General features: G+C 31.6%; 1 protein-coding gene across 1 annotated transcript in view; it reads right to left on the bottom strand.

The window, feature by feature from the left end:
• LOC129225878 (transcription factor IIIB 90 kDa subunit-like) overlaps positions 1–8,305 on the bottom strand; it is a 35,657-nt gene extending 27,352 nt beyond the window's left edge. Inside the window, exons 1-4 of the mRNA XM_054860407.1 lie at positions 8,263–8,305; positions 6,958–6,989; positions 6,803–6,875; positions 5,847–5,996 (exon numbers count right to left, since the gene is read on the bottom strand). Coding sequence (XP_054716382.1) covers positions 5,847–5,996; positions 6,803–6,875; positions 6,958–6,989; positions 8,263–8,290 — 283 coding nt within the window. The 5' untranslated portion in view covers positions 8,291–8,305. The remainder of the gene's footprint in view (positions 1–5,846; positions 5,997–6,802; positions 6,876–6,957; positions 6,990–8,262) is intronic.
• Positions 8,306–14,177: the final 5,872 nt, after the last annotated feature.

Here is a 14,177-nt window from a genome sequence, read left to right as displayed (position 1 = left end):
TCTCTTACAAGAAAAAGTTTACACGAGAACATAAAAAGGCTCATTGCTATAATTGAAAAAAAAAAAGAAAGAAAAAGAAAAAACCGCGATGTAGTGAAACAGCGAAAGTCGAAGCGCGAAGTAGCGAGGGACGACTGTACAGGTTAAATGAAACAATAAAAAGATTTGTTTTAATAATCAACATTTTAATATTTACTTTTTTTTAAAAATACCATTTTTTATTTTACTTTATTTCTGAACTTTATTCATATTATTTCTGCTATTTATTGAATAAACTTTCTTTCTCAACTTGAGTACAAAATGAAAGTAAGTACAAAACAAAAGCAGCCTGTTGCTGGTTGTCACTTTTGTATTTGTATTTGTATTTGTATAAGTGGACTTTCTCACTTAGATTATGATTCCAGGCTTAGAAGGCTTAAAATGTACAGTCTTGAGCAAAGAAGAGAAAGAGGGGACATGATTCAGCTGTTTAAATTTATTAAAATGAAAGATATTACGGGGCTGAAGTTTAGCACTGAAAACAGGACAAGGGGTCATTGTTTTAAGCTATTTAAATCTCAGGCTAACATGGATATTAGGAAAAATTATTATTTTAGCAGGGTAGTGGAACAGACCCCGAAGTGGTTTTTTGAGGAGAAAAAGTAGGAAATAAGGAATCAAAAATTAAAAAAGTAGGAAAAGTAGGAAGAAATCACTTAAAAAGTAGGAAAAAATAGGAAGAGATAAGACTACACACACGTCAAGACGACTGACAATCATTAGTATGAAAAATAAACTGGTGGAAACAAAGATATTAATTACAAAAATAAGAAAATAAAATACAAACAAACACCTTTCAACAATACAGTAATAAAATTGTTAAGTGTGAAAAAAAAAACTAATAATAATAAAAAAAAACTCAAAAACTCCTATTTTGGTGCAATAAAACCATTTCTGTTAAAGATTTGTTTTGTCAAAGACGAAAACATTCGAGAGCATCTATTTATCATTTGAAAATACTCTAACACTTTCAGCTCATGTTGTCATAAACTATAATGCAAAAGCAAAGCAAATATTAAATTAGTTTTAGTTGAAAATAATCAGCAGCTGACATGCATTTTTGCATAAACAGAGACAGATGTTTAAATTTGAGAAAAAGGAAAAAAAACTGAAAATGCAGAACTAAAATAAATTTTTTCTTAAATATGGGACATAAAATTTATAATAAAATAATTAAACTAAATAAATAACGAAATAAGTAAACTAAAGGGTTTGTACAGCCGAATCCCGACTTACGCGAGGGATGTGTTCCAAGACCTCTCGCGTAAGTCGAAATTTCGAGTTGTATAAGTTGCGCAAGTGTAAAATTTTTTATAACATACCTAGTTTTTTTAGACACTTGTTAACACCACCTCAAACTGTTTTAAACCATACCTTAACTACACATTATCGTTTCTTACATAAAGAACTGAATTTTTATTTGTACTTTTAAAAAAGCTGTTTTAATCAACATAAAATACTGTCAAGGTGCACGAAATCAGTGATCAACGTGACATAAAATAAACCAGTACGGTACATACTGTATGTATTGCAATAATAAAATGATGTATTATAAATAATACTGTGCAGTAGATCCAGTAATGATACTTGTAACTTTAAAAAATGAAGATGTTGATGATTTATACTCCGTAATAAAATCATTATTCTAATACATTTTTAAATTTAGTTGATTCGCAAGCTCTTTTATAACACTTCCACCCCTCCTCTTGGTTTCTTTCATTCTTAATACAAGAGGAGCTTCCATTTTCATAATTTTTGCATTTTTCTTAGACACTATTAGGCGAACCAGGGGGTGTGCACAAAAATTTTGGGGCCCGTCACAAATGACTTTTACTGCCCCCCTTCATATTGTTTGTTTACCCTTACATCTCTACACATATTTCCCCTCATTCTAAAAATCTCGTACTAACTTTAGGCTCGGAGCCAGGCCAACAGGTGTCCTCCAACCCTGTGCACGCCCCTGCGGCGAACTTTCACGGATTTTCTTTTTTTTTTTACTTTTAATTGTACGTATGAGAGATTCACTCGCACCTAATTGTCGTGCTACCTTCGCTCCACTTCCTACTTGTTCAAGCACATCGAGAAACTAAAGCATTTCTTTAATTGTCAGAAACTTTCTCTTTTCATAAACTTTAGATGGAACTGTGCTCTTCGATGTCATATTTCATCAACTTTCGCATTTAGAATGGAAAAAAAAATATGGTAAATGAGTAGTAAGTTGTACATACAAACACAGCTATGTTCAGACTAGTACGGTGTGGGAACTTCTGCTGCCAGTGATGCTAAAGGGATGAAGGTCCATTAATATTCTAGTAGCCAATAACAAAGCTGACACTTTCACACCGTGATTCCCTTCTAAAAATTTTCGTGTTGCGGGGGAGGAATTCCCGTTAGGTCAAATACTATTTACTGGTGAAATAATCGCGTTATAGCCATTTCGCGTAAGTCGTATCGCGTTGTAGCAGGAGTCGACTGTACTATGTTCTGTATTTTTAGCATTCAACATACATTTTTGTTTAAAGCACGTCATTTATGGGGGTCAGTGGCGTCAATTTCTCCCCCCCGCCCCCGGCTTTGGAAAATTAATGCTTAATTATACAAGTTTAAGCATTTTTTGTTGTTTTCAGATAAAATTTGCATTTAGTATACATCCTTCGCTAGCCACCTCCGGGGGCGGGGGGGGGGGGATCAATGTAACGGCCAGTTTTAATTTTAATCAAGCAATAAAAACGAATATTGTTTTAATGGTTTGGTGATTTTTACCTCCCTCTTGTTCAAAAATTTTTGTCACCATGCATGGCAACCATAACATTTTTATCAAAGACAAATATTAGTTCCTAATGTTTCTCTATGCATAAAAGGGAAGGAATGTAGTTTCTCTCAATTCTCACCATACAACAAAAATATTCTTTCGGAAATTGTTCACGAAATTGAGAGTGGGGGAGGGGGAGCACCTGGCATCAAATGCCTGCATATATCTCTTTCTCCCCCCCTCCCTTTGATCAGAAGCACTAAGTACAATAACTTACAGTAGATGCGCCGCATCGGTATAATTGCCGCACCCCGAAAAGAGTAAGAGTCTTTGAAAAAAATTGCTAATGTTCAGAAATGCCGCATTGCCATAAACACAGCTCATAAGAATTATGAGCAACTCCTCGATATTGATGATATATCAAAGTAGAAAATACCCATTAAAAAGAAAAAATACATATTCGCTTGTGGCTCTATCCCTCAACTTTTAAAAATATGAAGAAATAAAAACGGAATCTCCCATTTAAATTAATTTCCGATTTTTCTCCAAAAATCGGAAACGTTTTGCCCATCCAGGTTTTGCCGCTTTTTTTTTTTTTTTTTTTTTTCAAATACACTTTTTGCAAGGAAAGAAAATGAAATTTAATAAATTTTATAATCATGTTTACGATTTAGAATGAACAATAATCACATTTATGTACGAAAAAAGTTAGTTTCCGCGATTATTTTTGAAGTGGTCCGTTTTTGCGAATTTCTGTTGTCTGTCGATTTTATTTTGCAGTAACATTAATAAAATATGTACAGTGTACAAGTTTTTCATTTTTTGCTTCCTTATGTTCAGTTTTTGCCTTTTTGTTTAAATGGAGCTCCATTTCACTTGTAATCATACAAACAACTTGCGAATTAGGAAATTCGGCTTTTCCCGAACTTTTTTGAACAGTCGGCCGTTTGCTTTAACTAAAGCTTGTAATTGACGGGTAAATAATATATAATTGCATCAGAATGTGCCAGTATCTTTTTTTTTTTAGTTTCATTAAAACAGTAGGCTGAAGTCGGGGCGATAAAAAGAAAAGTCGATCGTAAACGCCGCAACGGCAAAAAAGTTACTTACGAAAAATTAACTTTTAAACACGCAAACGCCGCAGTGTTCTTGTTCTTTCCAGAAATTAATGTAGTCAGTCAATGAAAAGCTCAGGATCTGTTTGCTTCTTTTGCTTTTCAAAATTGAAACATGCAGAAAATTATCGGTGCGGCATTGTAAAAATAAGAATCAATGCACAATTAAAAGTTCTATACTAAAGAAAGAAAAAGTAGGAAAAAAAAAGGAAAAAGTAGGAAAATAAGGAGAGAGATCTGAAAAGTAGGAAAAAGTAGGAAAAATAGGAACTCTTCGGGGTCTGGTGGAACCTTGGAACAGCTTACCGGAAGAGGTGGTAATGAGCAAGGGAGTAGACAGTTTTAAGAGGGCCATTGATCTTCACTGGGGATTGTAAATTGACTAGGACCAGTCTAGCTGGGCCCAGAGCCTGTTGCTGGTCGTCACTTTTGTATTTGTATTTGTAAGTAAATTGAAACTTTTCAATCTAAAAGAGGCAATTTCAGAAATTGTTATGTGCTTAAAATTCAAGAAATTTTCAGCCAAAACACAAGAAAAATATTTTCTTACTGATGTTTAGAAGCAAAAATGTATTTTTATTGTAAATAATTTAATATACAAAAAAGAATTTAAAACTTTAGGGAAATGGTGGTGGAATTTTTGAAACTACTATCAAGTTAATTACCACATGATTTTATATTTAAAAAAAAACTTTGGACACAGAAAAACTTATAATTTTAAAAATTTATGCTAGGAAAAATTTAAAAATCATTTTTTTTATTCAATACTTTCTAAAATTTAAATTTAAAGAATTCCTAGAAATCACATTTCTTAAACCTTAGGAAATCTTCCTAGTATTTCTGCATCGGAATAACTCCATAAAATGCAATATGTTAAACATTCAATTTGCAGTGTATATATGATAAATAAAAGTTTTTGTTTAAACAAATGATTTGTGAGTATCTTGAGATGCCTAAAAACATCACTTAATGTTGAAATTACAGAAAAATCTCAATTTAATTCAACTTTGAGAACTTCAATACAGTAGAGTCTCGAAAATCCAAGTCTCGAAAGTCTGAGGTTCCGCTTAACTTGAGGTGATTTATTTATACTTCAATTTGGATTTTTGGTGCCTAAAAAATGTTTTACATTAAAATCTGAAAATCGAAATATTTTGCACATGTAAACTTTCTTGAACTAAATTTATTAAAGTAATAAAAATAGATCAGTATCAACAACAATTGCCAAATAGCATGAAATATTCATTAACTACAAATGGATCATGCAATAAAGAGGAACTTAGTGCATTAGATAACTTGAAATTAAAATTGATTTTACATAATAAAGAATGTGTAATATTTTTTTGGAATATCAGAGGGCAATTCTTTTCGAAAAAGGAAGGGTATAACTTGGCGCCGTACGCACATACGTTGATACAGACATCAGGACTAAACACATTGAAATGGATACAGGGAATTTTAAAATGCATTTTATGGTTGTCTGCAAATTTATACATAAATACTTACAGTCATCGTGAAAAAAAAAATGTCAAAATTTGTTTAAGAGTAATCAAGATTTAAATTCATGTTGAAATAAAAGTGATAAATTTTTCGTAAAGACCATACTTCCTTTTTTCTTTTTTGGACAAGGAAGAAAAGATAGAGTAGCTATGTTTTATGAAAAGTGTAAAATTTTAATAATCAAATATTTAAATATTTTTCGGATAATCTGAGCTTTCAGTAATAAGAGGTGGAGAGAGCCCCAATTACCTCGGATTTTCAAGACTCTACTGTAATATAAATTTGAAGTCTTGGAAATTTATCGATGAATATTTTTTACAATCAAAAATTCAAATTATTGATTTTTAACAAGTGACAGGTACATAAAAAGAGCTTGCTGTTACATCTTGAAGCATAAAATTGAAAGAAAAAACTTAATCAGAAAAATAAGACAAACACACCTGCTCCACAAAGGCCAGAAGGCCTCCTGCCTGTATGCATCCAGTCTTTTTTCATTCTCTGAACAAGTCTTGAAGCAGTCATCGCCACTTCGTGAGTCTTTTTGTCAAACTGCAGCTGATGAGCAAACCTCAAAATATACAAACTTGGGTCTGAAACAATTCAGAAAAAAATTAAATGCCAGAAAATATTGTATTTTCAGTTAGTTTTTTTCTTCATTATCTTTAATTTCTATAAAGATTTAACTAATCATAAATGATCACAAAACACCGGTCTTTCTATTAGTATTTCAAAACTAAATCCTACAAGCAATAAAGTAACATTTTCTTTAATGGAAAAAAATACATGAAATATTTGTTCAAAACTGGTTTTAAATAACCACTGGCAAACTTTTTAGGGTGAAACATTGCTAAAGTATGACATATTCTGTAATCATTGAGCTATATTTCTTCAAATTAAGTTTTATCATTTTTTAGTTATGCTGTAACTTAAAATTTAAACAATTGCAATGCGTAAAATATGAAAATTTTAGAAGGGAATTTGAAACCTGAAATTCTTTCATGTGATGATCTATTGAACATTTGGAAAAAAACGGCATTGCCACTAACAACAACCAATTACACATTACTTAATTTATCAGAAGGAAATTTTATTAGTAATCAGAAAATAATAAGACTATTAGTTTTAAAATTAGCTATCATTTATCAAATCATATGCTGTTTACTGCAGACTAAAGTTGGAGAACTATCAAACTAGCACTAGTGGGAGGGGAAAGGGACTGAGTCACCCCCCCCCCCTTTTTTGGTAGCAATATTAACCAAGCAAAAGCTAGTAAACCACAAAAGCAAAATGATCTGAACTTTGCAAATATTGCTAAAAATATTTTTGATAAAGTAGAACAAAAAACATTAAAATGTCAGTTTAAATTAAACTTCAAAATCTGAGAAATGAGCAGTACCAATGGCAGGACTGTTGATGCACAGAGCAGATGAAAGCTTTAAATAAGTTTTCCCCAATTCATAAACACTCACCTAAAAAGTAAAACAAAAAATTAAGCATTTTAATCGGCTTGGATGTGTTAAATAACATGTAATTCTTCTAAGTTGTACTTACCTGAAGTAGATCACTTAAATCCAACAACATATCTAATGTCTTGTTAAGATATACACAAAACTAATTCATCTCTAACATTATATCAGGACATCGCAAATTGGCTCCTTTCTGCAGCAGAATGCGTGGATGTCACTTTCAAAAAGACTGACCTTTTTTTTTTGACAATATTCATGATCTAATAGTGTTTTTGTTAACCAGAAAGAATATACAGTAGAAGACCGTTATAACACACACATTGGCACCAGAGCTTTTGTGTTACACAGGCTTTGTCATTATACAGATCATTTTACAAATTTTGAAACTAATATTCAGAAAAAGCCATATATAAACAGATTTCTATTTTTTTTTTATTTTTTAATATTAAACACACTGAAGAATTGTGGATTTTTAAGAAATAATCTAATTTAATTTTGTATCAATGGCAACCAGTAACAATTTATCTTATGATCATGAGATACAAATTAAGAAAAAAAAAAACAAATTCTCAACTTCCCAGATTTAATTCACTTACTGAGCATTTGTTAATTTTCAACTCGTCCCTTGTTCCATCTTTAAAAGACAGAAATCCATCAAGACTCAAAACTTTCGAACCTGGTTTTCAGTAATCTGAGGTGATTTCAGTCCTACTTACCTGGGATTTTCGTGACTCTACTGCACTCAGTTGGAATTTTAAAAGTCTACTCTTTCCAGAAAACTGTGTCAAACAAATTTCCATGGGAAAGATTTTTCAAGTTTAATACTTCCTATTTCAAAAGGTTTTTTATTTATTTTTTTTTCTTGTTTCAGATTGACAAAAATTATTTGATACAAGGTAAGAAAATACTTTAGTTCCTTAAACAATACAGACTCTGTTTCTTCAAAAATTTCAAATATAAAGTGCATATATTATAAAATAATGTGATATAGTCAACTAAATATTAAAAATCAAGATCACTAAAAAGCATGCGAGCAGCACTTACAATCTAAATTGCAATAATTTAAGTTTACTCAAGATTTCTACTCATTTACCAAAAGAAAAAAACTTATCAGAACCTTATAAAGTACAATAAATTATGATTATTACACCAATATCAAATAAATATTTACATTTTTGTGTACTTTGTGTACCGTACGCCTACACATAAATATAAATGGTAAAATATATATTAATGCGTACCATATGACTACACCCATAATTATTCATAATAATAAAATTAGCAGCATAAAAAATCACTTCAGCACTAAATAAATGTAAGTTTTACAGTTTCACTCTTCAACGATTTAATTGGCAGAACAATCTAATGAAATCAAATTATAAAAAGATACGAGGGGTTTCTTCCTTGCGGCAAACCATGTACACGCAAGCAGCGACAACATGAGTGCTTTTTCGTCCTCTGGTCAGTTGCCTCGACAACGCCACCTTATAAAACCCAAAGGCTGTGTCCACACAACGGGGACTCAAGTTCAGTTTAGAGCACAAATCTTGAATTTTTCGACGAGCTGCAGAAAAAATATGCTAATTCATTGCTAAGAGAAGAAACTTACAAATATAAAAGGTATTATACATAAAAAATTGCTTCATATGTTATGTCCTATTTTAAAACATTAATTATAAACAAATATCTCTAAATAGTATAAAATTAAGTCTCCAAAAAGTGTCTGTGTTTGAACTCGCAAAACTCAAAAACGACCCTTTACTGAAATTTTCACAGTTTGTCCACTTAAGTCCTGAGAAGGTTTGCAGACCAGTTCGAAAACAATTCGATGAATAGTTCTTTTTTTATTCCAGTTTAGGCCAAATTTTTGCATAAATTCCCGAATATGGGGATGAAAAATTACTCGCAAATAGTAATATTATATATCGTTGAAAAGGGAAGAATTTTCCACGTTCTACGCAATTTGTTCCAATGCTCTAACTTAATTGTGACGGGAGTTTTTTACGTTTTTGCCTCGAATTTTTTTAGGCTTAGCTGAAATTTAGGCACTACTTTCTTCATTAAATCCATCAATAAAAATTGAAGGAATTGTCCCACAGTCTTCTTTTTGACAGCATTGGAAAGAGCTGCTTTTTTTACTCCAGATCTAACTCGACCTATTGTCGGAAGTTTAACCCTCTATCTCCATTAGAAAAAAAGTTACAAGCGAATTAAATGAAGTTCAAAAATCTGTTCTCTATTCAAGTTTTTAACCATTTTATTTTGCGTTTCCACGGTAACGCTTTTTGAATCCATTGTTTATTTCTATCTTTCTCATTTTCAATTCTTTAAACTTATTTTATTTTCTGTTTCCATGGTTACATCTTTTAAATCCATCTTTCTAATTTTATTTTAATTTCTTAAAAGTATTTTAGTATTTGTCGTCATTGTTTGGCGAGAAAATTTTGCATGATGGGTTTTTTTCTTTCATTTAATCCTGGTTATTGAAGATACTTCACTTGACGCAATGGTTTTTTTTTTCCAGGTAGACTGGGCAAAGCCGGGCAATGCAGTTAGTATTGCATAAATTACATGTTGACATGCATAGGTTATATTTTGAAAATAATGTTTAACACATAGATAAAGAACCAGAATAATCAGTAAAATTGACATTGACTTCTCACAATCACACAAGGCAGAAATCCATTAAAACATGAGCCTTTTCAAGTGCAGTAAACTCCAGATTATCTGCGAGTGGATTATTCGTGGAGCCGATTATCCGCGAGTCAATCAACAATACGGAACATGTATTTTTGCAGAAAAAAAATATACCAACGGCTGTTTTTTTTGTCAAAAATTGCAAATTTAAGCTCAGTTGTTATTGTTTTACTAGCTGCGTGCCCGGCGTTGCACGGGCTACCTAAAAAATGTAAGAGCAGTCCAGTTGATGCTTTTGTAGTACACTGACACTAGTTTCTAACGCGTTAAGGAATAAATAAATGCGCGTAAAGCAAGGTTTGCAAAACACCAGTAAAACATATTTTTGCCAAAACACCTCATCAACGTTAATAATCGTTATCAATGATACAAGTTATGAGTACATTTTCAGTCAGCACAAAAGGGGAAAATATATGCATTATCAACTATAATCTTTACTCACGTTAAACTGAATTACATCTGATAGACTATATCGGAAATATTTATGCACAATAACAATCCGCTTTTTACATAAAATAGTCTACTACCCGGCGTTGCCCGGGTGTTTATTAATGCAACATACCACTCAGATAAATATTTGGATGGATTCTATCCACATGGTCGTACAAGAATTACGTTTCTTTTCAATGATTTTCTTCACGCTGTAAATTTTAATAAAAGCGTTCATCCGGAAAGTTGAGATGAAGCACTGAATAATAATTTGAATGGAGGAAAGCCTTCGAAAAATATGGATTTGATTTTGAAATCTAAGAGTCATAATTAATAATTTTTAATTGATATCTCCGCTAATTATTATCGGAGGATTATGTTAAATAGCCAAACATGAAGACGGGAGGATGACGAATCCATCGATACCTGGTTCGATAGTCAGTTCACTGTCGTTCGGGAGAAGAAGCTTGGACATAGATAGATAGATAGATACTCAGATTTTATATGTATAAGATTTATTTTTGTGCTTTCTTCATCATATACACACTTGCTTTATATTGATGCTTGCTCTGTTGTGCAAAAATACAAAATATTTTTACTGTACTGTTTATATTTTCATTGCTTGTAGAAAGTATTTTGCATCAATACAGCTAAGTTTTTGAGGAAGGACAACTTTTACCTTATTTGTCCCTCATTTTAGTCTTTTTGTACTTTATCTGCGATTTTTATTATTCAAGTCACCCAATTCTGCGGATAAGCAGGAGTTTACTGTAATAGAAAAAAGTAAAACACTTGGAGCTTTAACCACTCGGCTGTTCTTGATGATCTATCAAGTGAACTAACGTGGAACTGTCCAACCACAAGATGATCGAACAATCGAAATTTACTTAAATTCCAAACAAAGCGAAATCGATAAGTATCGGTTTTGAAGGAAAATAAATAAAAAGAATCCCTTCAAAATAAGATTTTAAAAACAATCTAAACGAATAACACTCTTTATATAGGTTATAATGTACATAAGAAATTGAACTAAAGTCAACAAAGTAGTTGAAGTTTACCATTTTGAAGAGTTACCGCTCGAGATTCTCTGCCAAAACCTAATCGGGATCCAAGATTGAGACCACTTGGCATACCATCTAGAGAAAAAATGAATAAATTATTGCAAACATATATACAAGTATAAATAAAAGAATAAAATTACATGTATTTCAAACTGTTGTTTCCTATCTAACTAATTCGTGCAAACCAGACAATTACATTTCCAGCTTTGAAAAATTTAAGGGAAAATTGTCATTATTTTCATACCTACTGCTATTTTATGAAACTTTATATTCTATACTAATCATAGCTCCATTATTCACCTCTTTCATTCTACAGGCATGCAGCTTCTTGAATTTAAAATTATCTTTGAGTTTTTTATTGTTCATAATTCAAAATTTAGTGTCTGAAATCAAAATTTACAAAACTAAGAATCACTTAAAGTAACTTTGTGTTTCAATATTAACTTCAGATATGTTCTGGACATAAATTTAGGTTTTTGGTAAGTATGTCAAAAAGTTTAACATGACGGTAAAAACCACAGTTAAAACAAGACAAAACCACACTGTCAAAAACTGACCAACCCTGATTTTGCTGTTTTCAAAAATGTAGGTCAAAATTACTGCTGCTCAAGTCTTATTGGTGCAATTTTAATTTTATTTGTATCTTTTAACTTTATTGCTTTTCACAATCACTGATTTTCTCCTCTAAACACTTTTCAGGTGAAAGGCTTGCACATTTTGAATACAAAGGGAAATAGCGCATTTTAGAATGGTCTCAATAATTTAAATACTATTTTTTTTTTTTTTAAATTTATGATCAACAAACAACATTTATAGCCCTACAAATCTAATAACAAAATCGCATGGTACAGTTATATTGAACAAATTTTATTTCAGAAACAAATTTTATTTTTTCAGTGCTGAGTAGTTTTCATAAGTCTGCAACTTCATTTTTTTAAATGGCTTTAATGAAGAATGGAGTAATAAATTGAACTCTTCTCCTAAAGTACCTTCTTTTAGTTCATATTTATTGTAGTTTCTCAAATTTTTGTTATAAAAGAAAAAAAATTAAGACGGCATTTCTTCAAACTAAGAATGAGGGATACGCCAGTCCACTCCCAGAAAACGAAAACTTATAGAGAAATTAGAAAAGCAAAATTCTAGCAATAGCAACAGTGAAGATGATGAAGACCCATGTTGTGCTGATTCTTGAGAAAATGTAGATGATTCTGGCATAAATAATGCAAAAGTAGAAGCTGGTCTACGTATTACTTTAAAAGGTTGTATTAATATTTAAACTTATTCTTATGCTATACCCAAAAGAACATAACTCAGTTACAATATTTATCATTAAAATTGTTGTAGAAGTTGTTTTCGTAATGTGGATCAACGTACCCCATGCTTGGGAAATGTTGGTCCACTTCACTGTGTCCCGTTAAAAAATTAATATAAAAATCGCTAATCAATTGAACACTTCAAAAAACTTCTGGGATGGAGAGAAATGTTTGATGAACCGTATGATGGAAAATTTAACTGTTCATTTTTTTTTTTTTTATGAGAAAAAATTAAAAGAAGAAAAGCGAACAACAAGCCCCATCTCCCCCAATACCAGTGGCGTAGCTAGACCCGACTTTCGGGGGGGGTTACTTCTCATATATATATATATATATATGTATGTATATATATATATATATATATATATATATATATATATATATATATATATATATATATATGTATATATATATATATATGTATATATGTATATATATATATATATATATATATGTATATATATATGTATATATATATATATATATATATATATATATATATATATATATATATATATATATATATATATATATATATATATATATATATATATATATAATCGCTTGGAATTTTTTTCCTTTTCTTCTTTTTTTTTCTTTCTCTTCTCTCTTCTTTTTCTCTTTTTTTTTGAGACTAACTTTTCAGGGGGGGTTTTGTCCCCAAACCCCCCCCCCCCCTTAGCTACGCCCCTGCCCAATACATCAAACCCCAGACATCAGAATCAAGAACACTTAAGTACAGATGCACAGAACAAATCTTTGTGATGTGGATAAGTATCAAGAACAAGGAGGGGGAAAAAAAGAAATATGCTGATTGTCAAGAATACAGCAGGGGGGAAGATACTCCACTCTGGTCGAAATATTCAAATAATTTTTGGCCCAAATAAAAATGTACCTTCGGAATGCACCAGCTGACCGACGGATCGACTGACGCCCCTAGAATCTTGCTGGAACGTGACTTCCGAGATGATCCCAGATTCTTCCAAGACGGACCCACATTGCGTACAGACAGAATCCCCTCGAGAGGGATCAGTGTCGATGTCCGTAGAGCCACACTGCTGACACTGAGCACTAGACATGTTCAACTAGAGCCTGGAGGAGAGAAAAACATTTAAATATTTGGTGAGAAAATGAGTTATTCAAACTCTAATGACACCATATTGTCACCTCAAAGCAAAAGTAGGATATCTTAGTGTTATTCTTGGTATTAGATGTCTTAGTGTTGCTCTGAGGCAACAATATGGGCCCTTGCATCTAACCAACTAGAAATTAAAAATTTTAAATATCATAAATGGTGTATTACTTATCATTTTATTCGAAAATCAAAATTTCACTAAAACAGACTAATTTAGCTCTGTTATAGTGCCTAGAAAGAATAGTGTGCCGATCGGCGCTTTTTCCCCTTCGATTCTTGAAGACAAAATGTATGAAAACCGCTAGAGGGCAGTGCGGTCGAGGTGTACGTTCAATTTCGCGGTGTTTACATTAGTAGACGCGGGATTTTGTTACAATTTAGTTCCGCGTTTCTCTTTTTTACCTTTATTTCGTGAATATTTCATGAAACAGCGTTTAAGGCTTTTAATGGAGGCATCAAAGTTTAATATTAGAAGAAGTAAAGCTTCATCTTGTTTCGTACCAGGGTGCAAAAGTGGATATAAAACATGCAAAGAAAAAGTTTCGCTTTTTAAAGCTCCAGCAGATGAAGAAAAACTAAAGAAGTGGAACTCGTTAATTCCCAGGTTAGATAAAGTTTTTGATAAATATTGCTCAATTTGTGCTCTGCATTTCGAAAAAAATTTATTGAA

This window comes from Uloborus diversus, chromosome 7 (genome assembly GCF_026930045.1).
Source record: "Uloborus diversus isolate 005 chromosome 7, Udiv.v.3.1, whole genome shotgun sequence".
Lineage (NCBI taxonomy): Eukaryota > Metazoa > Arthropoda > Arachnida > Araneae > Uloboridae > Uloborus > Uloborus diversus.
Note: the sequence above shows the minus strand (reverse complement) of the source record. Positions and strands in the feature narration are given on the sequence as shown.